The sequence below is a fragment of the Mirounga leonina genome, unplaced genomic scaffold, assembly GCF_011800145.1.
Source record: "Mirounga leonina isolate KUSES-001 unplaced genomic scaffold, KU_Mleo_1.0 Mir_115, whole genome shotgun sequence".
NCBI classification, from domain to species: Eukaryota; Metazoa; Chordata; class Mammalia; order Carnivora; family Phocidae; genus Mirounga; species Mirounga leonina.
In genome coordinates this window covers 25,766,488-25,790,890 of record NW_023270268.1, presented here as the reverse complement: position 1 = coordinate 25,790,890, position 24,403 = coordinate 25,766,488, and the positions used below count along the sequence as shown (strand labels likewise).

General features: G+C 43.6%; 2 protein-coding genes across 7 annotated transcripts in view; one reads left to right on the top strand and one right to left on the bottom strand.

Moving 5' to 3' along the window:
- Positions 1-4,970: 4,970 nt before the first annotated feature.
- On the bottom strand, positions 4,971-10,281 carry DPH3 (diphthamide biosynthesis 3). 2 transcript variants are annotated; one of them, XM_034994179.1, is made up of 3 exons: positions 10,035-10,270; positions 9,215-9,289; positions 4,971-5,302 (listed from the first exon to the last, which is right to left on the bottom strand). In XM_034994179.1, exons 1-3 carry the CDS (start codon positions 10,140-10,142, stop codon positions 5,237-5,239), a joined length of 249 nt encoding a protein of 82 aa, XP_034850070.1. In that variant the 5' UTR covers positions 10,143-10,270; the 3' UTR covers positions 4,971-5,236. The 2 variants fall into 2 exon arrangements, with proteins under 2 accessions (XP_034850070.1, XP_034850076.1); XM_034994185.1 differs by lacking the exon at positions 9,215-9,289 and having other exon boundaries at positions 10,035-10,281.
- A 259-nt stretch (positions 10,282-10,540) lies between these two features.
- The window catches only part of OXNAD1 (oxidoreductase NAD binding domain containing 1), a 38,470-nt gene continuing 24,607 nt past the window's right edge, over positions 10,541-24,403 (top strand). Inside the window, exons 1-4 of one of the 5 annotated variants that reach the window (XM_034994138.1) lie at positions 10,543-10,829; positions 14,726-14,881; positions 16,717-16,843; positions 17,127-17,190. In XM_034994138.1, the coding sequence (XP_034850029.1) occupies positions 16,725-16,843; positions 17,127-17,190 (183 nt within the window). In that variant the 5' untranslated portion in view covers positions 10,543-10,829; positions 14,726-14,881; positions 16,717-16,724. Of the gene's footprint in view, positions 10,830-14,426; positions 14,882-16,716; positions 16,844-17,126; positions 17,191-17,799; positions 17,981-24,403 lie in introns of those variants that run through there. The other 4 variants (XM_034994162.1, XM_034994154.1, XM_034994148.1 and 1 more) reach the window with 4 other exon arrangements.

Below are 24,403 nucleotides of genomic sequence, written 5' to 3'. Positions count from 1 at the left end.
TCATATGATACATGTCTTTCTCTGTTTGACTTATTTCACTCAACATAATACCCTCCAGTTCCATCCACGTCATTGCAAATGGCAAGATCTCATTCCTTTTGATGGCTGCATAATATTCCATGGAATATTATGCAGGATACTGTTTTAATAAAGACTTGGTTTCAGCTAACACAGGGATAATGAAACCAAAATCACAATGTAATCTAAATGACATCCTGCTATTATCACTTTCCCTGCTTAAGAACAAGTGCTCCACTCTTTCCTTGACTTCCCTAACAGTGTATGTGCTGCCAATTTAGCTAAACAGGGACTACAGGACTGCCTTCCCAGAATTCCCTTCCCGGTATGGTCCTAAGTTAGCAGTGACCACCAGAGAAAGATTTGTGAATCGGCACACATATTTTTTATGCCCTGAAGGTTGGAGCAGGGGACCAGGAACAGTGGGTGCTCACACACATTGTTGCTGATCTACTAGCTTGCCTTGTTCTAGGCTGATTATACGCAACTCCACAGGGAAGAGACTTCCCCTGGAAGTCACCCACAGCGTCAAGGTTGGAGGCGGTGAAAGACAGACGTGGGTTCCAGATTGCATTTTCTCTTGTTCCTATCAAGCTTTCTTTTCCAACTACCAGGTTAGCCGACCTATAGCTACTTTAGGCTCCATGTCAGATAGAGGTTAACAGTCCTGCCTTGATGTCTCCACCAGCTCTCACACGTAGGTAAAGTCTAATCATTTAACAAATCCCGTATTCCCTATCACTCACAGTTCCTGTTTCTCTGGATTGACTCCTGATACATCATGGCTGAGTCCACTGTTGTCTTGACATGTAAATTCAGGCAAGTTCCCCACACCCATAGTCTTGAGTCACTTCCAATAGAGCAAGAAATATATAAGATTAAACCATTTATTGAGCCCTTACTATGTGCACTCTGCTAACTACTTCAATGTATTGTTTCATTTCCTCTCATTAAGTGGTCCACATCCCTCATCCAGGCTGGTTCACTCTTGCCATTATCATCACCTGGTAGTTCAGAGATATCTGCTAGCTACAGTAATACTCCAAGTTCTTCCATTGGGGATTGCAGACTGGGACCCAGTGTCCTCTGGGGTGACCCTGGATGGCGTGTGCAGCCCTCACAGAAAAAGCCTGGAACACAGGTGTGGGTTTGGGCTAAAGGGTTTATTTCCCCCTCTTCTCCACCCTCAATCTTGGCATAAATCTTTGTCCAAAGGTTCAACATTTGCCCCTATCCAAGAATGTTGGATAAACATTGGAAAGTTCCAATGGAACTTGGAAAAGTTGGAAAGTTCCCCCTCTAAGAATGAAGTCGGCCTCCAAATCTTTGCTTAGTGACCGGACCCTGCTGCCATGATCAGGTCTCAGATGGGAACTACTTGCCTGGGTCCCAAGTGCTGACCCACCGAAGTGGCCTCTGTGGCCTCAGTGCCACTGACTGGGATGCTTGATCCCTTACTCGACATTTACCTCTATTTGGGAGCCACTTTGTATTGAACACCTTCCCCCATCAAATGCCCCTCATGTGTCTTCCTTAGATACCCCTCCCACTTTTTAAGCATTTTGTGAGCTAGGGGGTAGTATTTTTAACTGTGATTTCTTATTCATATGTCCTTTGTTTTAAACCCTTAACAAGGAATAATTTGTAATACGGCTTCCCAGTCAAATATGTAATCATGAGCAATTTGCTTTGTAGGAAGTAGGGAATGGCAGGCATCCTCAAATGGAGTTAGAGTAATCCTAATTACTTACATCTGCAGAAGTTGTCACTTTTGGAAGGTGTGTAATTAGCAGCCAGAATGTGTGCTGGAAAACATGTGATTGTTTAAACAGGGTGCAGCCCAGAGACTGCCCAGAGTGGGGCTCTCCCACTGTGTTCATTAGCCCACCCTGGGCTCTCAGGTCACTTGCTGAGGCTCACTGCATGCTTGAATACGAGGTGTGGGGTCAACAGAGCCTACATTCCTGTTCCAGAGGCAAAGCAGGTGTGACTACTTAAAAAAAATTGGATCCCTGTACTTTGTGATTATGAATTTTTTTTTTCTAGTCCAGTGGTTCTCAGCTTTGACTGCACATTAGCATCAACAGAGACTCTTTAAAAATCCTTGTGCCCAAGCTGCACCCAGACCAATTAAGTCCGTTTCTCTAAGGCACCAGTTTTAAAGTTCCTTAGATGATTCCAATGTGCCGCCAAGTTTGAACACCAGTTCTCGACCAATGGATCTCAAATGTTAGCTGCATCAGAATCACTTGCAGTGCTTGTTAAAACCCACCTCCAGATTCAGTAAGTGTGGGGGAAGGGTGTCCAATAATTTGCACTTCTCGTATTTATTCTAAGAATGCTGTCAATGCTCAAAACCATGTTGAATTCCTTTTGGAATTAGAAGAGTTAACTTTTGTTCTGCACATATGACAGTCATTTGCTAAATGTTTTAGTCATTAGCTCACTTAATCTTATTTTCACAAGACTTCTTACCCTTCAGGTCTCAGAAAAAGTACCGGACCTGAGATGCCTTCTGCCTGCCCTTTATCATGCACCTGCTGCAGCTCCCATCACCTGGTGTGTTTCCTCTTGGGCCCTAACTGCAGCGTGTAATCTTATTTCCTCTCTTCCACTTGCATGCAGAGACCCTACCCAGTGCCCAACATGTGGCAGGGACTCCACAAGCACTTCTTGATTGAATGAATCCACAGAGCAACCATGGGAGAGGTACTATGATGGTCTGTATTTCACACACCAGGACACAGAGATACAAAAAGATTCAGTAACTTGTCTGAAATCATAGTGGAGGAACTGAGGTCTAAACTGTGTCCTGACCATAGCTGGGCTCTCAAACCACTGCAAGAATTGATCATCAGCCTTAAATAAAATAGCAGCCTTCTTTCCCAGCAAAAACCGAATTACTCACCTAAGAATGTCAACTATCTTTGCCTTACTGCCACTTGACTCAAAGCTTTTTCCCCAGGAAAAATAAAAATACAGAATCAAAACCCATGTGGCCAAACTGTAGAAACAGTGGCAATTTCTTTACCATTTCAAAACTCTCCTGTTCATACCAGAAACCTACTTACAATTTTCCAAAACAGGTTAAAGACTTCTACCTCACATAAAATCACATCAAAACTTTTTAATACAAAAATGTTGGTATTTAGGGGAAGAAAACTACATGAAAACAAATTGATTTGAATTATGACTTTATTTAGTATGTCAATAATTTATTCTGGTAATAAATTAGTATGGGGCGCCTGGGTGGCTCAGATGGTTAAGCGTCTGCCTTCGGCTCAGGTCATGATCTCAGGGTCCTGGGATCGAGTCCCGCACCGGGCTTCCTGCTCCTTGGGAGCCTGCTTCTCCCTCTGCCTCTCATGAATAAATAAAATCTTAAAAAAAAAAAAAATTAGTATTTACAGCAATCAAAAGTGCTGGGTGCTTCCCAGGAAAACTGCTTCTGAATGTGTACACTAAAATATAAGCAGAATTCCTTTAAATAGTTGACTTTATTTTCTAACTCAGAAGTGTGGTAACATCAAGTTACCAAAGAAGCATTGTCTTTCTCTTAATAGTTCATGATTTAGTTTTGAGTCTATAAAGGTTTCAATTACCATTTCAGCTCTTGCAAGTTATAAAACCTGAAATTATAATACCGAGTTTAAAAATCACCTGATTTGGTCTCCTAATTGTAGAGGTGACGAATCCACTGGCCTTGAAAAGACTACAAAGCTAGTAAGAGACAGAGCCTGGATTACAGATCAGTTCTCAGAGGTGGTCTGAAATGTCTGGTAAGGTATACAAGGCACAGAATATTACACAGAACTCTAGTCATATCTGAAAGACCCTGATGTGAGACTGATAGCCTACCTTTATAAATTTCTTTTTCTCCAGGGCAACATCTCTCTGTAAGAGTGCACGTCTGGTTCGGTTATAGCTTATAAACACTGGTTAGATGTGTCCCCAGGGACACATTTATTTAGAACAGGCATCTTATCTTCAAGTTCCTCCTCAGCAAGAGTTGTAGCAGCTCTACCTTTCAGGGCTGGTGACTTGATTCTGAGGTAACCGTGAGAGCGCCGCTGCCAGCCAGGAAGCCTTGACATGGAGCCTCCTCTCGAATGCCATTTCATTAGCCTTATCTAAACACAAGACCCACATACACAAATCTGATCTGCTCTGATCTGGCAAAGCCATTCATTCAATTTACTAAGCTGGCAAGTTTTTCTCTTGTTCTGCTTCCAACTTCACTTCCTTTGGCTGCTTTTCTTTTCATCTCGTCCCAGTTTTCAAGGAACATGCAGAATATGGATAAGGAAACTCCTGATTCTTTGACCGTTTCACTTTTTGACTTTTCTTTGTTTCTTTTTTTTTAAGGTTTTATTTATTTGACAGAGACACAGTGAGAGAGGGAACACAAGCAGGGGGAGTGGGAGAGGGAGAAGCAGGCTTCCCGCCGAGCAGGGAGCCCGATGAGTGGCTCAATCCCAGGACCCTGGGACCACGGGACCTGAGCTGAAGGCAGACGCTTAACAACTGAGCCACCCAGGTGCCCCATGACTTTTCTTTCTTACTTTTAGCTCTGGAAAAATTGTGAGCTCAGTGTATTTTCTCTGCAATACCATGACCAGAACTCAGTGTAGGAAATATAATGGAAATGGTATGCTACGCAGAACGGAAACTGAGTTCTAATGAATGCAAGACTGAGCACACTGGCTTGGTATGGAAACTGAAAGCACAGTGGGGACAAAGCAACAAATTTGTTTAAGTTTAGAACGGCAAAGTGGGTGTCCAATTTCAAAGAAAGGACTAATTTTAATAATCTTAATAATTAAGCCAAAACATAATTCCCCTTTCTATTAAGGAATACTAATGACTTTGAGGTAGATGATGCTGTTATCAGATGAGGAAGAAATCAGGTGTAAGACATAAAAATAATGATACTGAGAGAAAGAAAGCACTGATTTGAAATGATCTTCCTTTAAATTCACATGGAAAATTGAGAACACTTCAATTCAAAGTTCTAAGCACAAAATCCAAGCATGTCACGTCATGGACTTGCTTCTTTAATTGGAGATGAACTCAGCAGCCAATGGTAAGGAGCCACACACTAATGGCAGAGCCAACTACGGAATGGTTGTCCCCATGAAGGAAGCCAGTGACTTTGCATTTGATTTTTCCAGCTTGGCTCATTCCCAAATGTTCAGGATGTGGATTCCTAAAGTCCTCTTCAGCATTTAACTAATTCTTTGTGGGTGGAAGGGGCTGGCACTGTTTCTCCACACATAAACTGATCCTAAGACAGAATAAGAAATTATATTAATCATTGAGTGTGTCACAAATGCATCAATATTAGACTTTAGTTTTCTTGCAGAATCAATCTAGCTGTTAAGGTTTAAAAAAAATTTTTTTTCAAGATTTATTTATTTTTTAGTAATCTCTACACCGAACGTAGGGCTCGAACTCACAAGCCCGAGATCAAGAGTCTCATGCTCTTCCAACTGAGCCAGCCAGGGGCCCCGCAGCTTTGTTTGTTTTTCATTGCTGTATCACTTCGTCTTTGTTCAAAGAGTCAATGTCGGCACCAAAATTATAATCTTAAAAATGCTTCAGTTTTTAGTCCCGAATTCACACTTAAAGCACCTTATAAACAAGCATCCACTTGTCAAATATCACATTTGTAAAGATATATCACACCTTTTTTAAGTTTCTGTATTAATTGCTACACTAAAACTTCTCCACTTCAATATTCGGTCATTTGAATACCTGTCCTCTTCAAGGTAATTACTTTTTCTAACTAAAAGGGATAGCTCTTTATGTTTCCTTACACAGATAATCTGCAGTGTCACCTACGTTGTAAAGGAAATCCAATCTCTTGATTATGCATCCTGGCTTCTGTCTGCTACCACAAGCCACCTCTGCCTTCCAGGTTACCCCTCATCTCGCACGGTCTGATCCCCAGCAGGGTCAGCCCATATTGTGTCCACACTCTCACTGAACCCACCCAGCACCTGGAGCCTCCTCCCCGACCCCACCTTCCTCTTTGGAATTTATGGTCTGTTGATCAGCACACTGCTCCATATTCTCAACCTCTTCTTTAAAACATTCCTGCGCCTTTTTACTCTAACCCAGTGGTTCTCAAGTGGTGGGAGAGGCGTGCTGATGTTGTCTCCAGGGGACACTTGGCAATAATCTGGAGACATTCTGGGGAAGGGCCACTGGCGTCTAATGGGTAGAGGCCAGGGATGCTACTAAACACCCTACAATGCACTGGACAGCCCTGCACAACAAAGAGTTATTAAGCCCCAAATGCGCATAATGCTGAGTTTGAGAACAGGCTATCCCCTAAGGACACCATTTCCCTATAACCTCCTCAGTGGTGGTCCCGTGTTCTCTCAGGGTGCCGGTACCACAGAGACCGGAGGAGGGGCTGGCTGCTCCTTTCGGCCACTGTCCTCCTTCCCTCCCTGAAACCCACCAACTTTGACTCTTATGACATGACATGTATCATCACTGGTCCTCTCTGGGTTTTCTGAACCTAAAGTCCATGGTCAATTATCACAATCCTCGTCTCTTACTCCCTCCTACCTACTTGACAAAACCACAACCCTGGTTAAATTTAACCTCCTGTGTCTATATTCACCCACGTAGCTGGATGTCTACCACCTTAAACCCTCTCCTGATCCTCTATCACCACCAGTTACTGCCCCATGTCTCTATGCCCCTTTGCAGCAAACTCCTTGAAAGAAACGTCTATGCTTGCTGCTTCCTATTCTTCTCTTGTTCTCTCCAGTAAGCCTTCCACCAATCAGGCTCTGTCTCTATTACTTCATCAAAACTGCTCTTACCACCATCCAAACGGCCTCCCCATTAAAGCCAGTGGTTAATTTTCAGTTATCTAGCAGTGGCATCTGATAAGGTTGTTCACTTCCTCCACCTTTTCTCATCTGGCTTCCAGGATATGGCACTGGTGGTTTCCTCCTTCTTCCTTTTCGGCCAGCTTTGCTGATTCCTCACTTCCCTCCCTGACCTTTAAATATTGGGAGCGACTGAGCTCAGTCCTTTCTTTTGTCCATCTCTATCTAGATTCACAGCCCTGGTGATCTCATCCAATCTCAGGGCTCTAAATGTGATATATATATATATGCTGATAATTCCCAAATGTACAGCACCAGTTGATCTCGCTCTTTGAACTCCAGACTTGCATATCCAATTGCTTTCTCACCTGCTCTCCAACTGGATCAAAAACACCTCCTGAACTTAGTATATCCAACTCCTGCCCCTACACCTGCAGACACCTCCCCGTCAGGTGATGGTAAATGCATCCTTCCAGTTATGAAGACCACAGATGTTGAAATCATTTTTTATTCCTCTCATATCCTATATTCAATCAGTAAAAACAATCCTTATCCTTTAAAGTGCATCCAGAATCCAACCACTTCTCACTACCTCCAGTGCCGCAGCTTGGTCGCAGCCATCCATCTCCTCCTCTGGCTCGTCTAAGGGCCTCCTCCTGTTACCCTTGCTTTATTCTTACCCTTGCTTCCTCAGAGTCTACTCTGAACACAGCAGCCCGAGTCACTCTGTTATAACTTAAGTTGGATTGTAGCTCTCCTTTGCTTGAGAATCCTTCAATGGTTCCCTAAGTCATTCACAGCAAAAGCCAAAGTCTTTAAAGTGACCCACAAACACCTCTGTGATCTGCCCCACTCCACTACTTTCCTCCTGGGCTACTCCCTCACCTTCATCCACTCTGCTCTGGTCACACTTGCTGTTCCTCAATAAAAACAGACACGTTCCTGCCTTAGGGTCTGTCCACTGAAAGTTCCTTTTGCTGGACTGCTTTTTATCCCCTAAGGCTCACTCCCTCACCTCTTTCAATCTTTGCTCAATAGGGCCTTTCTCAGTAAGGCCTACCCTGATCACCCTATTTAAAATTGCAACCTCTTCTCATACCAGCACTCTTAATCTCCCTTACCCTGTTTTCTTTTTGTTCCAGAACACATTTTGATATAAGAATAAATCCATAAACTTCTAAATTATAGCATGCTTCTCCCATGAGACTAACTGCCTGGTGCTACCTGCCCTATACTCATTTTAGAGTTCATCCTTAAGAATGTTAAGCTCTGTTATATGTCAATTATATCTCAAAAAAAAAAAAAAAAAGGCGGGCGCCTGGGTGGCTCAGTCGTTGAGCATGTGCCTTCGGCTCAGGTCATGGTCCCGGGGTCCTGGGATCGAGCCCCGCATTGGGCTCCCTGCTCCGCGGGAAGCCTGCTTCTCCCTCTCCCACTCCCCCTGCTTGTGTTCCCTCTCTCGCTGTGTCTCTCTCTGTCAAATAAATAAATAAAATCTTAAAAAAAAAAAAAGGAAAAAATACTGTTAAGCTTCTTACTTTTAAGACTCCATTCAAAGTACTGACCAAAAGTTGGGGTAGAGGTGGGCAATAAGAACATTTGTTTTCTATTGTCAATATCCTTGAGTGAAAAACAGTAAGAAAATTAAAGACCAAAATGAAATTGTAAAATAGCAGCTATGACATATCTCAAAACAAGATAATGCAGAGTTCTATCTGTAGAAGCCAAGTAAGAAATACTATACAACTGTTCCCTCCAAAATAAGTCTAGGAGCTCTGAACAATTTTAATCACTTATTAAATAAAGGAGGAATACAGACTGCCAATTAAATAACCTTTATAATTATTTTTCTATTTAATAAGTAATCAATAATTTCCATTAATTACAGTGCAGTTTTCTTTTTTGCCTTCTTGACAGCTAAAATGAGTTAATTTGATTTTTAAAGTTGCAATTTACAATACAGCTGTTTATTAATAGTTTTACATATTTGTTTTAGGAGTGGGGGAATAAAATTTGTTTAAAAAAATACATAGCACTCACCTAACACACTATTTTTTTTTTTTAAAGATTTTATTTATTTATTTGAGAGAGAGAATGAGGAAGAGAGCACATGAGAGGGGAGAGGGTCAGAGGGAGAAGCAGACTCCCTGCCGAGCAGGGAGCCCCGATGCGGGACTCGATCCCGGGACTCCAGGATCATGACCTGAGCCGAAGGCAGTCGCTTAACCAACTGAGCCACCCAGGCGCCCTCACCTAACATACTGCTAAGAAACGTTCTCCAGCACTTACAGATTGCTCTAGGTCCTTGCCTTGCAACCCTCCCCCACACCGTTTAAAATTCAACTACTTACCTTGTCATAAATCACTTTTATAATGAGAGAGCAGCTAGGACACGTTGCCACGTCTTCCCCATTCTCCAAATCTTCCTACAACAAAATCAAAAGCCATTTTATTGTCTTCCCTTTGCGATCTCCTCCTTCCAAACTCTTTCTACCTCTATGGGCAAGCTCCTTTGTAGCTCACGTCCCTACAAGGTATGCGAGGGCCAGAAAGGCCTGCCCAGAGAAATACCAACTCCATTTTTCCTGCCAAGCGGTACTTAAAAATACCCAGGAAGAGGGGCGCGTTGGTGGCTCAGTCGGTTAAGATCCAACTCTTAATTTCAGCTCAGGTCATGATCTCGGGGTCCTGAGATCGAGCCCCACCCCAGTTCCGTGCTGGGCCTGGAGCCTGCTTAAGATTCTCTCTATCCTCCCTCTGCTCCTCTGCCGCACCCCCCACCCCCACCCCTACTCTCTCTCTTAAGACCAGACCAGACCAGACCCGGGAAGGTTAGCCAAGGTTCATCGCCTCAAAACCCCTGAGAAGACAACAACGTGTCCCTGCCTCCAAAAAACTATCCCAGGAAAGGAAGTGGGACCCTAAGTGGGGAAGAATGGCAAGACTTAAGCTTCCGCCATCCAACCTTTCCCACCCCGACTCTCCACCCCTCGGCCGGACTAAAGACCAGGACGCTATGCCCACTGACAGATCAAAGAATCAACTTTATGGGGACTCAGAGACAGGATAAAGAGGGCGTGTGAGCCGCAAGGTGACGGAATGGCGGAAGGAACGAGGAAGAGCAAAAACGCGCCTGCTCCGACGAATGGCCGGGCGGGACTCTGAAGTTACCTTGGTAATGCAGAAGTTATCCCCACACGGGCAGGGGTAGAAATATGCCTCCGAGTCTTCGTCATATTGGAAGTCCTCGATCTCCACCTCGTCGTGAAACACCGCCATTGCCCCAGGGGCCAGCAGAGGTTTGGCGCCCCCGCCAAGCCGACACAGCCCCGGGACGGTCTAACTCCGCGGGCACTAGTGCCAGCCGGCTGCCGTCAGCCTGCACCGGCTCGGGGGCTATCGCTTCCGGCGCATAGACAATGACGCAACTCCGGCCTCGGAGGCCAAATGGGTGACCGGGTAGCGGTCACCATGGAGATGGCGGAGCTTAGGGGGCGGAGACTCTGTCTGTGGCGGCTCGCGGCTTTGTGCTGTGTTCCCGACTCCGGCTGTCGGAGGCACCGACCAATAAAATGTGGGGATGGCTCGCGCTGCTGTGACGTCATGTCACCGGAAGGTCTCAGGCGAGGGTGGCGGAGTTCCGCCCGGTCAGCTAGCTTAGGTTCTCGCGGCGCCGGCGGTGCCGAGGCCGCTTTTTGCGGCCGCCGTTCTCAAGTCCGCGGAGCTTAGAGAGGCCTTGAGCTGGGTCCGCGGAATCGGTGGCATTGACCCGGCCCTCGACGTCCTTGGGGAGAGGAGGGTGCTCCTTTGCTTGGTCTCAGGCGGCGGCCGGAGCAGCTCTGCCTCTTGGACCTCCCTTCCTGCGTCCCCGGTGACGGACGAAAAGTTCGCTTGGAATTTTGATTCACCGAGTGACCTTGAGCTCAGGGCGACGCATACCTTGTAGGGCTGCACTCGGCTATTCAGGTACATCCCTGGCTCTTCCTCACCCCGGGTTATCTTCAAATACCCTAAATTTTGTTGTCAAGAGGACCAAGAGAGTGAAGGCAGATTGAGTTCTAGTCCTTTGTTCGCCAAGCATATACCATTATTAATGACAGTGATTTGTAAAATAGTAATAACATCACCTTTTATTATTGGGAGTTTGCTATGTACCAGGTATCGCGCTAAGAATGATTCTTACGTCAACCCTGGGAATTTAGGTGCTATTCCATATTATTAATCTCCAAACTGAGATACAGAGAATTGGGTATCTTGACTAAAATCACCCATTTAGGAAATGAAGATCCTGTCTGTCCCCAAAGCCTCGAGACAAATTACTTAATTTATTTGAACCACGGTTTCTTCTTTGTAAAAGGAATGGCATCAGCAGATATTACCATGAGGCCTCTGTATACGTTGAAACGAAATGCAAATAAAAGGTGGTTTGTCTTGAAAGCAATGCTAGTGCCTGTTTTAGTACAACCAGATTCCATGGGGATATTGCTCCATCACCATGCATTTATTCAAATTTAGGTAGAGAAGGAATGCAGTGCACTGAAACAGACACTTTTGAGAAATAGATCTGAGGTCAGAATCTGAGTGTTGGGAACTGGCTCTGGGAGCTGGATATTTACATTTTTTCCCAAAGATTTTATTTATTAGGGGCGCCTGGGTGGCTCAGTCGTTGTGTCTGCCTTCCGCTCAGGTCATGATCCCAGGGTCCTGGGATTGCGCCCCCTATCGGGCTCCTGGCTCAGCAGGAAGTCTGTTTCTCCCTCTCCCTTTGCCACTCCCCGTTTGTGCTCCCTCTCTTGCTATCAGAATAAATAAAATCTTAAAAAAGAAAAAATTTTATTTATTTATTTGAGAGAGAGAGCGCACTAGCAGGGGTGAGAGGGAGAAGCAGTCTCCCCACTGAGCAGGGAGCCCAACGTGGTGCTCAATCCCAGAACCCTGGGATCAGGACTCCGAGCCAAAGGCAGACACTCAACAGACTGAGCCACCCAGGTGCCCCTGGATATTTACATTCTTTGGGCCTTATTTTCTCTTCTAACTAAAAAAAGGTTGGATTAGAGATGATACACAAGATCACATACAGATCTAACTTTTGCATGGAAATTACGAGATTTACTGAGTTCACAATTATATATACCATATTTCTTTTATATTTACATGGTATGTTTCATGTAATACCTACATGTATACACATTCCTATGTTTATTTATGTATACATTCTCAGGTTTGCATGAAGCTACCAATTTTGTGCATACTGAGTTGAAAGCTCCACCTGGTTTGAGGCTTGAAAACCTAAAGGCAGAGAGGAGTCTTTGGGAGAAAACCAAGAAGTTACATTTAAGAAGTTTGTGGAAGGTTATCCCAAAGGCCTCACATTTTGCATAATTGAAGACCTACCTGGCAGTTAGGAAACACTTGTTAAACTTGTTGAGGCTTAACTAGGATGATTTCCAGTGTGACTGGGCAGAGGAGACATCCCAGCAAAGCCCACCCAGCTCCATGGCTGCTCCTTGTATCTCTGTAGGCACAGATACTCCCCAGGTAGTCCCTTGAAGACAGGAGGACAAGTGAGAGTCTTCCAGGGTCTGTTCTGTAGTCCTAGTGATCATTTTGAGGTTGGAAATCATCTTTAGTTCTTCAGTGTTTCTCAGCATAACTACCTACAAATTAAAGATGAGCCCTTTTTTGAATGTATAGAAATGAGTGCATTCATATTTGGTTCTTGGAAGTTTGATAGACCTTTTAGAAAGCAATTTGGACCTAGCAAAAACAATTTGCTGGGGAATTTTAAAATTTGAGGTTAATAGGCCTGGAAGTTACAGGAGTTGTTGGGTAAAATTTTTTTTATAATTTTTTTGTAATTTTCCAACTTTTTTGGAGTATGTATTACCTAAAATGGAAAAAGAAAAACTAGTGAACCACTTACTAATAATAATGGACACTATGTGTCCAGCACTCTATCAAATGTTTTCTATGCATGATGTCATTAAAACAGCCCAGTGAGGTATAGGTATCATTAATCCCATCATCAACATTGGGAAACCAGGGGCTGAAGAACTTAGCTAAGGAGGCAAAGCTGGTAAGTGGCAGTAAATTGTGGTGAGAACTCAGATCGGTGAGACGCCAGAACTTAGGCTCTTAAGTAACTTTGATGTCATCTGTGATATGATGGTATTGAAGCAAAGCTAGATTAAACATAACAGCCCTGAAGCTCTGCAGACTGCTGAGATTGGCTGCTAGAACAGTGCTGGTGCCCTTGAAACCTAGATTTGGGGGTCTCCTTGGCTTTCCATACTGCTTTCATCCTGCCTCTGTGTGCCAGAGGTGATTCCCTGTATGGTTCTGCCCAGTTTGAGTTCATGCTGTGCTGAAGAAAGTAAAACCATAACCAAACATGTAATGCAGGGTTTTTTTTTTTACTCTTAAATAAATTGAGTGTACTTATTGAACAGAAACCAGTGTGTCTCCACAGCCTAAAATAGTGCCTGGCACCCCAGCAATTCTTAAATAAATTGAGTGTACTTATCGAACAGAAACCAGTATAGTTCGTTTTAAATCTTAATCTGTCGCCTGCAGTTTTTTTTTACTGCTTAAGTGGATACGTTTTATTTATTTATCATAAGATAACTTTCTGTTTCAGAAATAGAGTTAAGTAAGAATTTTTTGGTTGAGGTAAGGCCTGTGAGGATAGAAACATTGATGGAATATAGTTTCTTGTATCATTTTAGAAAATCCTTAATGTGTGTTAATTTTCTATAGCTAATCAAGTACTTACATTGGATATATGAAACTATTGGATGTATTTCAAAAGATGGGTAGATTTTTGTCTCTTATTTTTGTTTTTAATACCTTATTGCTTTGGGGGGCCCTTTGAACACAATTTGATAAAAATACCCTTTATTTACCAGTAGGTGGCACTCTTGGTCATGGTACTGGCATTCAAAAACCAGATTTTAGAATTTTAAAGAGAACAGCTTTTTAAAATTAACATTTCTTTCTTTTCTTTTTTTAAAGATTTTGTTTATTTATTTGAGAGAGCGCGCATGCACTGCCCGCACGGCAGGGAGGGGCAGAAGGATTGAAGCAGACTCCCTGCTGAGCAGGGAGCCCAATGCAAGACTTGATCCCAGGACCCTGGGATCATGACCTGAGCCGAAGGCAAATGCTTAACCAACTGAGCCACCCAGATGCCCCAACACTTCTTTATTTTCAAGTTCAGTTGAGCAGTAGACCCTTTAAACAGCATAATCACCAAAAAGTCTATCTTATTTGAGGACAATTTTTTTTAGCCATGGTTGTCTAAAACACTGAGCAGAACAGTGTTACCATATTAACTATATATGAGTTCAATTTTGTCAGGGAACTTTGCCTTAAGTGACATGTAACTATATCATTCTAGCCATTGGTCTGGTCTTTTTTTTTTTTTTTTTTAAGATTTCATTTGAGAGAGCGAGAGCAGGAGCAGAGGAGATGGGCAGAGGGAGAAACAGACTCCCTGCTGAGCAGGGAGCCCGACATGGGGCTCGATCCCAGGACCCCAGGATCATGACCTGAGCAAAAGGCAGACACTTAACCAACTAAGCCACCCAGGTGCCCCTGCTCTGGTCTTTCATGGGGTGGGTATCATAAGGAACAAGAGTTAAAGACAAGCCAAGGAAGCTGAAAAAGGGAAGCAGTAAGAGAAACAATCAGAAGGGACAAGTGGAAACACAAGGGGGAAGAATTGATGGGAAGGAGGTAGTGAAGAGTAGACTTGCTGTGAGGTGATGCTTGCTGATTATAATGAGCCTTTCCTTTTACAGCCGAGAGTGCCTTTTCACTGTTTCCCAGAACATGGTTCTTACATGTCATCTCTGCCATTGCAGGAACTTTGTGAGAATTTCAGTATATGGAAACACTGCCCTTGTTCCAACCGGTGTCTATCCAAAGGTCTCACTATAATACCAGGACCAAGGTATTGCATGTCAGTCAGTCAGCCAGCCACATACTTCATGACTCCTAAAATCTCATGGACTTCTAAAGTAAGTTTTGCCTTCCTTCTTTCAACAACGAATGCACCATTTTTGGTTTAGTACATTTAAAGGAGAGAAACAACATTTAGTAGTCATACATGAGGTGAAAGGTCTCATGTTTTTTTCATTTACTAGAGAGAAAAATGGTGAGCAGCGTGTTTACCCACAATGGTGCTACGACATACTATGATAGGAAATAGATCTCTTAGTTAGAAAGCAGTGCTTTTTGATATGACTTGGTTATAACTGACTTTATCATCACTTGATTATTTACTTTTATTTGTTTTCTGTCTCTATCTTCTAAAACGTTAGCTCCCTAAGAAGGTCTTTGTTTCGTTTATGTCTGTATCCCCAGTATCTGCAACATAATGGACTCTTAATAAATATTTGTCAGATGAAGGACTAAATGAACAAATATGGAGTAGGAATGTAAGCACACTTAGCTTGAATTTTTCTAATATGAAATTTCTTAACCAACTGAGCCACCCAGGCGCCCTCTAACATGAAATTTCTTACAATTAATTTATATAGTTCCTTCCAAAGAGTTCAGAAAAAAGGGTATGTACATACATTTTCATTTATTCTCTAACTAATATAGGACAGCTATATATGGCAATGTAATGTGTTAAATGTGACCATCTGAGAGAAATAGTCAAAAATTGGCAGAAGATAACAGAATGGTAGGAATCAAAAAAATGTATCATCTGACTCACCGTCAGTGCTTTTTTTTGATAAGCCTATAGGTTTTAGAATTTAAATGTCGGGTAATCTTTCTGGTTTTTCTTTCTTACGTTTTATTGAAACAGAAGTATATAAATCCTTGGAGGACAGCTTGATTAATTTTTTTAAGACTTAATTTTTTTTTTTTAGAGCATTTCTAAGTTTACAGCGGAATTGAGGGGTATGTACAGAGATTTTTCCATGTATTCCCTGCCTCCACACAAGGGTAGCTTCCCCGTTATTGGTGTCCCCCACCAGAGTGGTACATCTGTTACGGCTGATGAGCTGCACTGACACATCATAATCCCCCGGAATCTGTAGTTTACTTCCCTCTTAGCATGGAGTGTTCTGTGGATTTAGACAAATGTATAATGACATGTATCTGTCACTGTCACTATGGTATCATGCAGAGTATCTTTAATACCCTAAAAATCTTCTGTGGTTCGATGAATTTTTACAAAATGGAAATACCCATGCAGTCAGCATTCAGATGAAGAAACAGCATTGCCGCTGTTACCTCCCCGAGGGTAACTGCTAACTTGATTTCTGACTTGGGAGATTAAGTTAGTCTGTTTTTATACTTTTTATGACTGGACTCATACAATATATGCTTTTTTTGAGTCTGGCTTTCACTCAGTGTGATATTAGTGATGCTCATCTGTGTGACTGCACGCAGTTGCCATTGGTTTATTCACATGGCCGTGAACCTCGGACAGTTTGCTGCTTGCACTTTATCTAGCAAGAAATACTAAAGACTTACGTGGTGCTCTTTGAGTGGAATACAATTATTAGGCAGTTATAAAATCTCTCCTCTCCTCTAATAGTGTAAGATCAGTCACATGAGCTTGGTTAGTGATTTTGGAAACTAACAGAGGGTAAGGATATTTGATGGCACCACTAAGTACGTAGGTATGTACTTTGGGGGTCGGGTGAGTCAGCTCTAAATAGTGGCAGAAATTTTGTCAGGGTGGAGTTAGACCTTTTAATTGCTTTGTTTGTTTTGTTAGAGCAGCTCATATGGCTACCAACAAAAATCCAAACTCTTCTTCATTGGCCCCTGAAATCGTCTGATATTTCCCTGCCTTTTCTTAAAGTATTTTAACTTCAGTTTTATGTTTGCGCAGGAGGCACCATGGTCTGTGCTGCTGTCGCGGTCCCTGGGCTGTTGCGAAGCTCTGCTGGGACCGTCCGCACCCCGGCTGCCTCGCTGAGGCTGACAGCCAGTGCTTTGCGCCACCTGACTCTAGCAAGGTGGGTTTCTGGCCCTCAGTGTCATTTGAGGGGATTCATAGACCTGACCTGCTGATGGGCGTGGGAGGCTCATCAGACTCCTGAAGGCATATCAGAACATCTTGCCTAAATAGGCATGCCATCCGGAGACCGTTAAACTTGAGTTAGATGTGCAGATTTTCACTGACCACTTCCTAGGCTCCGTAATGTTAGAGTGTACTATGAATAGTCATGATATTATAGGGGAAACTAATTATTTTTATGAGGATAATACATAATAATCTAATTTTGCTTTCTATTAAAGCATAATGAAATCCAAAAGGAAAACTGATCACTTGGAGAGAACTGCCAATGTCGTTCGTCGGGAGGTTTGTATCTTTGGGCTGTGGCAAGCTTTTCTAGGCTGGACAGTGTACACAGTAATGACCGGCTCATGGAGAAGGCCACAGATGAGCTCGATCCCTTCAAAGGACAATCCGGGGAAGTTTGTTTTTTTTTTGTTTAGAACTTTTCGGATAGAACTTTGAAAAGATGACAGCAAAATACTCACATTTTTCCTTTAAAACAGAATAAATGGATTAATTTTTTTTTTTAAGATTTTATTTATTTGACAGAGAGACAGCGAGAGAGGGAACACAAGCAGGGGGAGTGGGAGAGGGAGAAGCAGGCTTCCCGCTGAGCAGGGAGCCCGATGCGGGGCTCGATCCCAGGACCCTGGGATCATGACCTGAGCCGAAGGCAGACGCTTAACGACTGAGCCACCCAGGTGCCCCTAAATGGATTAATTTTTGATGAAGGGAGTATAGCAGCAACTGAGGGACCTACCCTCACATGTGTAATGTTTAGAGTTATATTTTAAGGATAGAACTTTGACAGCCTACATTTTATGAGTAGCTTACCTTTTCCTTTCTTTCTAAATTTTTTTATTTGTTTCTTTTGGCATTGTCTCAAAGTCCTTGTTCTTATCCCTACTTTAGAACAACTTCTTATTTCATCAAAGGAGAAAGCACTAACATCTGAGAAAGGAAGGTGGATGAGCTCTTGTTACCCTTCCCATGTGCAGATTTTTTTCCACCATATTCAGACCCTAGAAAGCTAACCTACCACCTGGAGGGCTGTCAAGGGCTGGGAAATAAAGGATCCTCACCCTTTACCTCAGTGAGTAATCCCATTTTCTTTTACAAACATAAATTGGATATTGGATTTTGCTTTTTGAGTGATTCTTCACATATTTAGATATATTTAGCTTAGTGTTATAGTACATTCAAACTAACAGTAAGAAAACTATTATACACTTCTGTAAACATGGTCAGACATCTCATTATTGCAGGAATTTAATTTTTAGTATTAATAGTAAGATATACTTTAATGTAAAAGACTATTGTGCAGGCCCCATTTTTCAAGCTAATACTAAAGAAAATTGCTTTGAGATCAAGATTCAGTTTGTGGATTCAGTTTTAGACCAATATTTTTTTGAGATGTCTGTGTATAATTAGTTCAGCATAATAGATTTATGGATGTGGAGGAAAATATACTTTTCCCAGTGATGATAAATCTGAAAGTACTTTTTTTCTCCTTGATTTGCTCAACATACAAAAATGCTCATTCTGTAAATGTATGATTTTTTAGGATTTCTTTTTAAAAAGTGAAATCTTGGGACGCCTGGATGGCTCAGTCATTAAGTGTCTACTTTTGGCTCAGGGTCCTGGGATCGAGTCCCGCATCAGGCTTCTTGCTCAGTGGGGAGCCTGCTTCTCCATCTGCCTGCCACTCCCCCTGTTTGTGCGCGCACCTCTCTCTCTCTCTCTGACAAATAAATAAAATCTTTTTTAAAAAATTAAAAAAATAAAAAGAGACACCTTGCTGGTTTTGAAAAAAAAGCAGTTTATTTAACAAACTTGGACTACACTCTTTTCTGTTGTATTTTGAGGCAGGTAGAATTAGAACAGGGTTTGGTATACTTTCTGTAAAAGGTCAGTAAGTATTTTAGGCTTCATGGGCCATGTTGTCTTAGTTACAACTACAAAATTCTGCCTTTGTAGTGTGAAATAGTCATATGTAATACATAAGCAAATCTGAGCAACTCTGTTCCAATAAAACATTATTTATCAAAATACCCAGATTTGGCCTGTGGATCATAGTTTGCCAATCCCTGAATTAGAGTAGCATTTCAGAGTTTCTAGGACAAAATTATTGAGACTGTTGGGGTTATTTTGAGTGAAGTTTTTTGTTTTTTGGTTTTTTTAAAGATTTTATTTATTTGAGAGAGGGAGAGAGAGTATACAAGCAGGGGGAGGGGCAGAGGGAGAAGTGGACTCCTCCCCAAGCAGGGAGCCTGATGCCAGGACCCTAGGATCATGACCTGAGCCGAAGGCAGATGCTTAACGAACTGAGCCACCCAGGGGTCCCTGAGTAAAGTTTTAAAAAAAACTACACCGGAAGTTAATGTAAGCTCTAGTAGTGTGATTGCAAAGTTAAGAATTGTAATGCCCAGAAGTCAGAAAATGCACCTATGGTATGACCTTGGCAGAAGAATTTTCCAATTGCAATTCTTTTTTTGTTTCTGATTTCCTCTCGTCTCCCAAACAGAATGGGAACTGGGAGCCAGGAAGAGCTGGATAAAGCCAGATGATGTCTGGGCTACAGCTTCAGAGGGTATAAGGTCACCCTCTGAAGGGTGGGCTCACCCCAGCTCCTCAGAGGATAGCTCCTAGCCATAGAGCAGGAACCTAACCTTGGACTTGCCGAAATGAACAGCACCTCAGCTTGGGCCATAATGGAACTGGATCACCGTCTCATAACTCTCTTGCCTTTAATTTGTATTGCAAGTATACTTTATAGAAAGGACTCCCAGCATGTCACTTGCTCTTCAGTTCAAGTCTGTGAAGTAGCCTCAGAACAGGATGGCATTTGCATTTTATGAAAGAGGAAGCAGAGCCCAGGAGATAAGCTAGTGGCTCTCCCTGGGCCAGAGGGAAGCTCCAGCCCCGTTTCTGACTCCTAGGCCTGAGGGCCCTGCTGCCCCTCCTGGAGTGGGCAAAGAATAGAGCACTCACCCACCCAGAAATGTTTTTCCCTTGTTAGGGCTTGAGTTTCCTCTGAAGAATTTATTGAATGACCATATTATGATGTTAATGCTTCTTTCTTATCTGGGGCTATAAATGTAACCAGCCTGAGGTCATGTTGATGCAGGAAGCTGAGGTCTGAATTGGATGACATTTGACTGTTTGTGTTCAAGTTCACACTTTTTTCTTAAGGATCAAAGAATAAGCAGTCTGGGTAACCTTAGAAATGTCACGGAGATAAAAGTAAGATTATGTAATGCTGTAAGGATTGTTGAAGCCAGACTAAGATTTCACTGGAGGGGTCACTCCATGCTTGGCCTCTAGAAGGCCGGCCCACTGAGCAAGATGGACTCGTCCTTCAGTTTGGTGGCAGAGTTTGGTAAGGAAAGCATTTTTTAAATGATGAATTCGTATGCATTTATTTGGAAATATGCCAGACACTAGGCTAGGTTAGGGTTGCAGCCCTGAGCATGATACATAAAGTCCTTGACCTCAGTTCTAGTTGGACTCTGATCAGAAGAGACTGATTTTATGCACCTAATTCATTGTGGATAAACCACTAATCCTTTTTCAATTCTACTAGTTTGCTTCTTCTAGAAGCCTAAGCCTTATCCAAAAATGCCTTATGTGTATCATTACCTTTTTGTTGACAAAGTACTCTATTATATCAAGTTGCTACTTGATTGTCACAACCACCGTGGGGGGGTGAAGGGATCCTCACCGCATTTCACGGATGAGGAAGTTAAGATTTCAGAGATTTAGATGCAGTGACGCTGCTTCCTGATTTGCCCAGGCTAGCATCCCATTTCACTCTCACAGGTGCCCTGTTTGGGATGAAAATTACACTGTGACCTACATTTAAAGGACTTGTTTAGTAAGTGGGGATCTCAGGCCTTGAATTCAGATCTTTGATATCAAATTGGTTTCTCTTTCTACTACAACAGAACAATGTGACACTTGATTTAGACCAAGTTTAATTGAGCAACACAATGGAAGATGAATTTCACATATCCTCATCTCTGTTCCAAATCAAAACTTGACTGTGGAGAGAGTTGGGGCTGGTACAGTAGTTAATAAAGTCAAATGGCTTGGCTTCTGGGACAGAGACCTTTGGGGGTCCTAAGGGCCCCGTGCTGACTATTGAGTGCTAATAGTCTGCTTGATTTGTGGTTTTGTGGAGGCTTGGGTTTGAGTGGGATGAGCTGCTTAGCTAGAGATCTGGACCGTGTCCTGAGTTGAAGCCTTACAATTCTCTGCTAGTCATCACCTACACATTCTGGGCAGATTGTATGCTGGAATGGCCTTCAACTTGGGGGCGTATGTGGCAGGCATCTCTTTAATATGGAATGTTTCTAACAGTTGGAGACCAATTTGCTGTGCTTATTGGAGTCTGATAGCCTTTGAGAGATTATCCAGCCTAGGATGAACAGTAGTTGGCATTCCAGCCTTACCACACTGTCAGCTCCGACAGCAGAGCATGGTGGGGAGAAACCTCCGGCGTCCACCACCACGAGGTAGCTGTGTGGCTTGTGGAGGGCCTGGGCCCAGTCTTTTGGTGAGACTCCCAGGGAGGTGTAGTGTGATGGCCAGGCAGCTGGCCTGGGGCTCCCCAGGATGCACAAGTCAGTCCACTCCGGATGGAAGCCTGCAGAGAGCGGGGCTCGTTGGTGGAAGGCCCGGCACAGCCAGGCTGTAGCCGTAGTGCCCAGCACAGTGCCGATGTGGTACTGAGCCGCGTAAACAAGTGTTCAGCCCACCTCTGTGGCTGATTACCTGAACTGCCTTGGATGAGTGACTTTAAAGTAGGAACGGTGACGGCCTCCATCTCAAGAGATGAGGTGATAATGCGAGTGTGCTATATGGATCTGTGCAGGTAGAGCTGTGAAAAATGAGGACTTGCCTATACTGCTACTTTCTAGCAATGCCCAGAACTTGTTAATGTCTAAAATGTGTAGGGAACACCTGGGTGGCTCAGTCGGGTAAGCATCTGCCTTCAGCTTGGGTCATGATCCCGGGGTTCTGGGATTGAGCCCCACGTCGGGCTCCCCACTCAGCAGGGGGTCCACTTCTCCCTCTCCCTCTGACCCCCACCCCTGTTCGTGCTCTCTCTCTCAAATGAATATATAAAAATAAAAAATAGAATGTGTAGTGTCAGTGCTTTTCACAGACACACTTTTGTTCAATAAATTAAGCCATTTGAAAGGCCAGGCCCTTTTCTGTTTTTCCCCTAGGGGATCCAATCCGATGAAATAGATGTTATTTTTGATCCAGCAGTCCTGTTCTGAGTACCTGTTCCAGGTGCAGGCACCGCAGCAGTGCCCGAAGCAGGCAGAGCCGCTGCTCTAGGTAGGGCTTCATTCTGGCGCCGATCAACCAGAGAGTGTCAGATGTCATACATCCTTGAAGGCAGTAAAACAGGGCGGAGTCATGGGAGGCCAGAATGGCTGGGGGCAGGGGTGCTGTTCTAACTGGTGTGTAACACTGGAGCCAAGACAAGAGGGGAAAAGAGCCAGCCACATGCACAGCATTTCTGGTAGAGGAACAGACAAGAGCCAAGGCTTCGTGGCAGAAATGAGCTTGGTGTGTTCAGAGGAAGGTGATAGGATGAGAATTAGGCAGGGCCCAGGTTGTATAAACTATTACGGGCTTGTATAAGGGGTTGGGATTTTATTCTGAGGGGGATGAAAGGTTTTTTTTTTGTTTTTTTTTTTAAATGTTTTATTTATTTATTCATGAAAGTCAGAGAGAGAGAGGCAGAGGCAGAGGGAGCCCGATGCGGGACTCGATCCCAGGACCTTGGGATCATGACCTGAGCCGAAGGCAGACGCTTAACCATCTGAGCCATCTAGGCTCCCGGGATGAAAGGTTTTAAGCAGGGAAATGCCATATGATTGGGCATATGGGTGACCCATTGGGTGAAATGGGTCACTTTTTGCTCGGTAGAACACGGCTTTTGTTGGGCTTTGACACCAGCTAGAGGCTAAGGACACAGTCCCAGGAGAAGTGATGGAGGCTCAGAGTAGGGTGGTAGTGGTGGGGATGGGGAACAGTGGGTGGAGCTAAGACGGAGGGCTGATGGGATGCACAGATTGGGGGTGGAACAGCTGTAGTGGGTGCGATAGGAGCAGAAACCAAGAGACTTCTAGCTTTGGGGTTTGAATAATCTGAGTAGATTAGGATGGTGGTATATATTTGCTAAGATGGAGAACAAGTTGGAGGAGGGGAAACAAAGCGCTTAATTTTGGAATAATCCGGGGTGGGAAGGTGGAGTGTGGGTAGAGTTATAGATGAAAAAAGATTAGCCATGAGTTTCATCGGCTCATATCGACTGTTGAATCTGGGTCATGGGTACAATGGAGATTCATTATACTATTTCTATTAGTTTTGTATATGTTTCAATTTCCCATAATAATAAAAAGGAAGAAAGCTGAGGAGATAAAAGAGTTTTGTAGTTGGATGTGTCATTTGAAATGGAAATTCAAATCAGCAGTTGGACATGAGTTTGGAGTTCACTGCTGGAAATAAAAGGTTTTAGCCATGTGGAGAGTAGGGGGAAGGGAGCCCGTGACTCAGCCCTGGGGTGTGTCAATATTTAGAGGTGCAGCAGAAGAGAGGGACAGCAAGGCCAGAGGGAAATCAGCAGGGTATTGGGGAAGCCAGGAAAATGTGTTTCAAGGCGGGGGGGCCAACTGTTGAACTCTGCACTGAGAGGCATCACTGGATGTAGCAAAATGGGTGGTGGTGACCAGAATGACCGGTAGTGCATTGCGGAGAGTAAAAGCCTGACTGGACTTGTTGGGGGGAGAAGGGGAGAGAAGAAAGCAGAGTCAGGGCCATATATAACTTTTGAAAATGTTTTCTGTTAATGGGAGCAGAGAAATGGCCAGACAGCTGGATTAAGGGAGAGGCTTGTTTTGTTTTTCTTTGGAGAAGCAGCAAAGCACCGCAGCCAGATGCCTGGATTTGAATCTCTGCTTTGCCACTTATTGGCCTTGGGAGCTCAGTTTTGTAATATATAAAATGGGAATGATGGGCACCTGGGTGGCGCAGTCGGTTAAGCCTCCGACTCTCGGTTTTGGCTCAGGTCATGATCTTGGGGTCTGGGATTGAGCCCCTCGTTGGACTCCGATCTCGGCATAGAGTCTGCCTGAGATTTCTCTTTGTTCCTCTCCCTTTGCCCCTCCCGCTTGTGCTCTCTTTCTCTCTAAAATAAATAAATAAACAAATAAATAAATCCCTTCCAAAAAATGGGAATGACAATAATAATGCCTGCTTTCCAGAGTTGTTGCAAAGAATGCATGAATGAGTGTATGTGAAGGGCCTGGAGCATGTTAAGTCATACATAGGTGTTTGCGGCTGACGTTACGTGAGGTGGAAGACCCAAGTGGTCGCGTGTGTCTCGTGGAGAGGGGAGGGGGGGATATGTGAGAGAGGGTACTGCTGGAGAAAGCAGAGAGGAAACTCAGCCCAAGTGGACGGGTTGGCCTTTGGTAGGAGCAAGGAGAATCCGTTTGTC

Coding starts and splice junctions, on each gene's coding strand:
- DPH3 (XM_034994179.1), bottom strand. CDS start 10,142: ATGGCGGTGTTTCACGACGAGGTGGAGATCGAGGACTTCCAATATGAC. Junction 9,290..10,034: donor ATAACTTCTGCATTACCAAG/GTAACTTCAGAG, acceptor ATTTTGTTGTAG/GAAGATTTGGAGAATGGGGA. Junction 5,303..9,214: donor TAAAAGTGATTTATGACAAG/GTAAGTAGTTGA, acceptor ATTCTGTCTTAG/GATCAGTTTATGTGTGGAGA.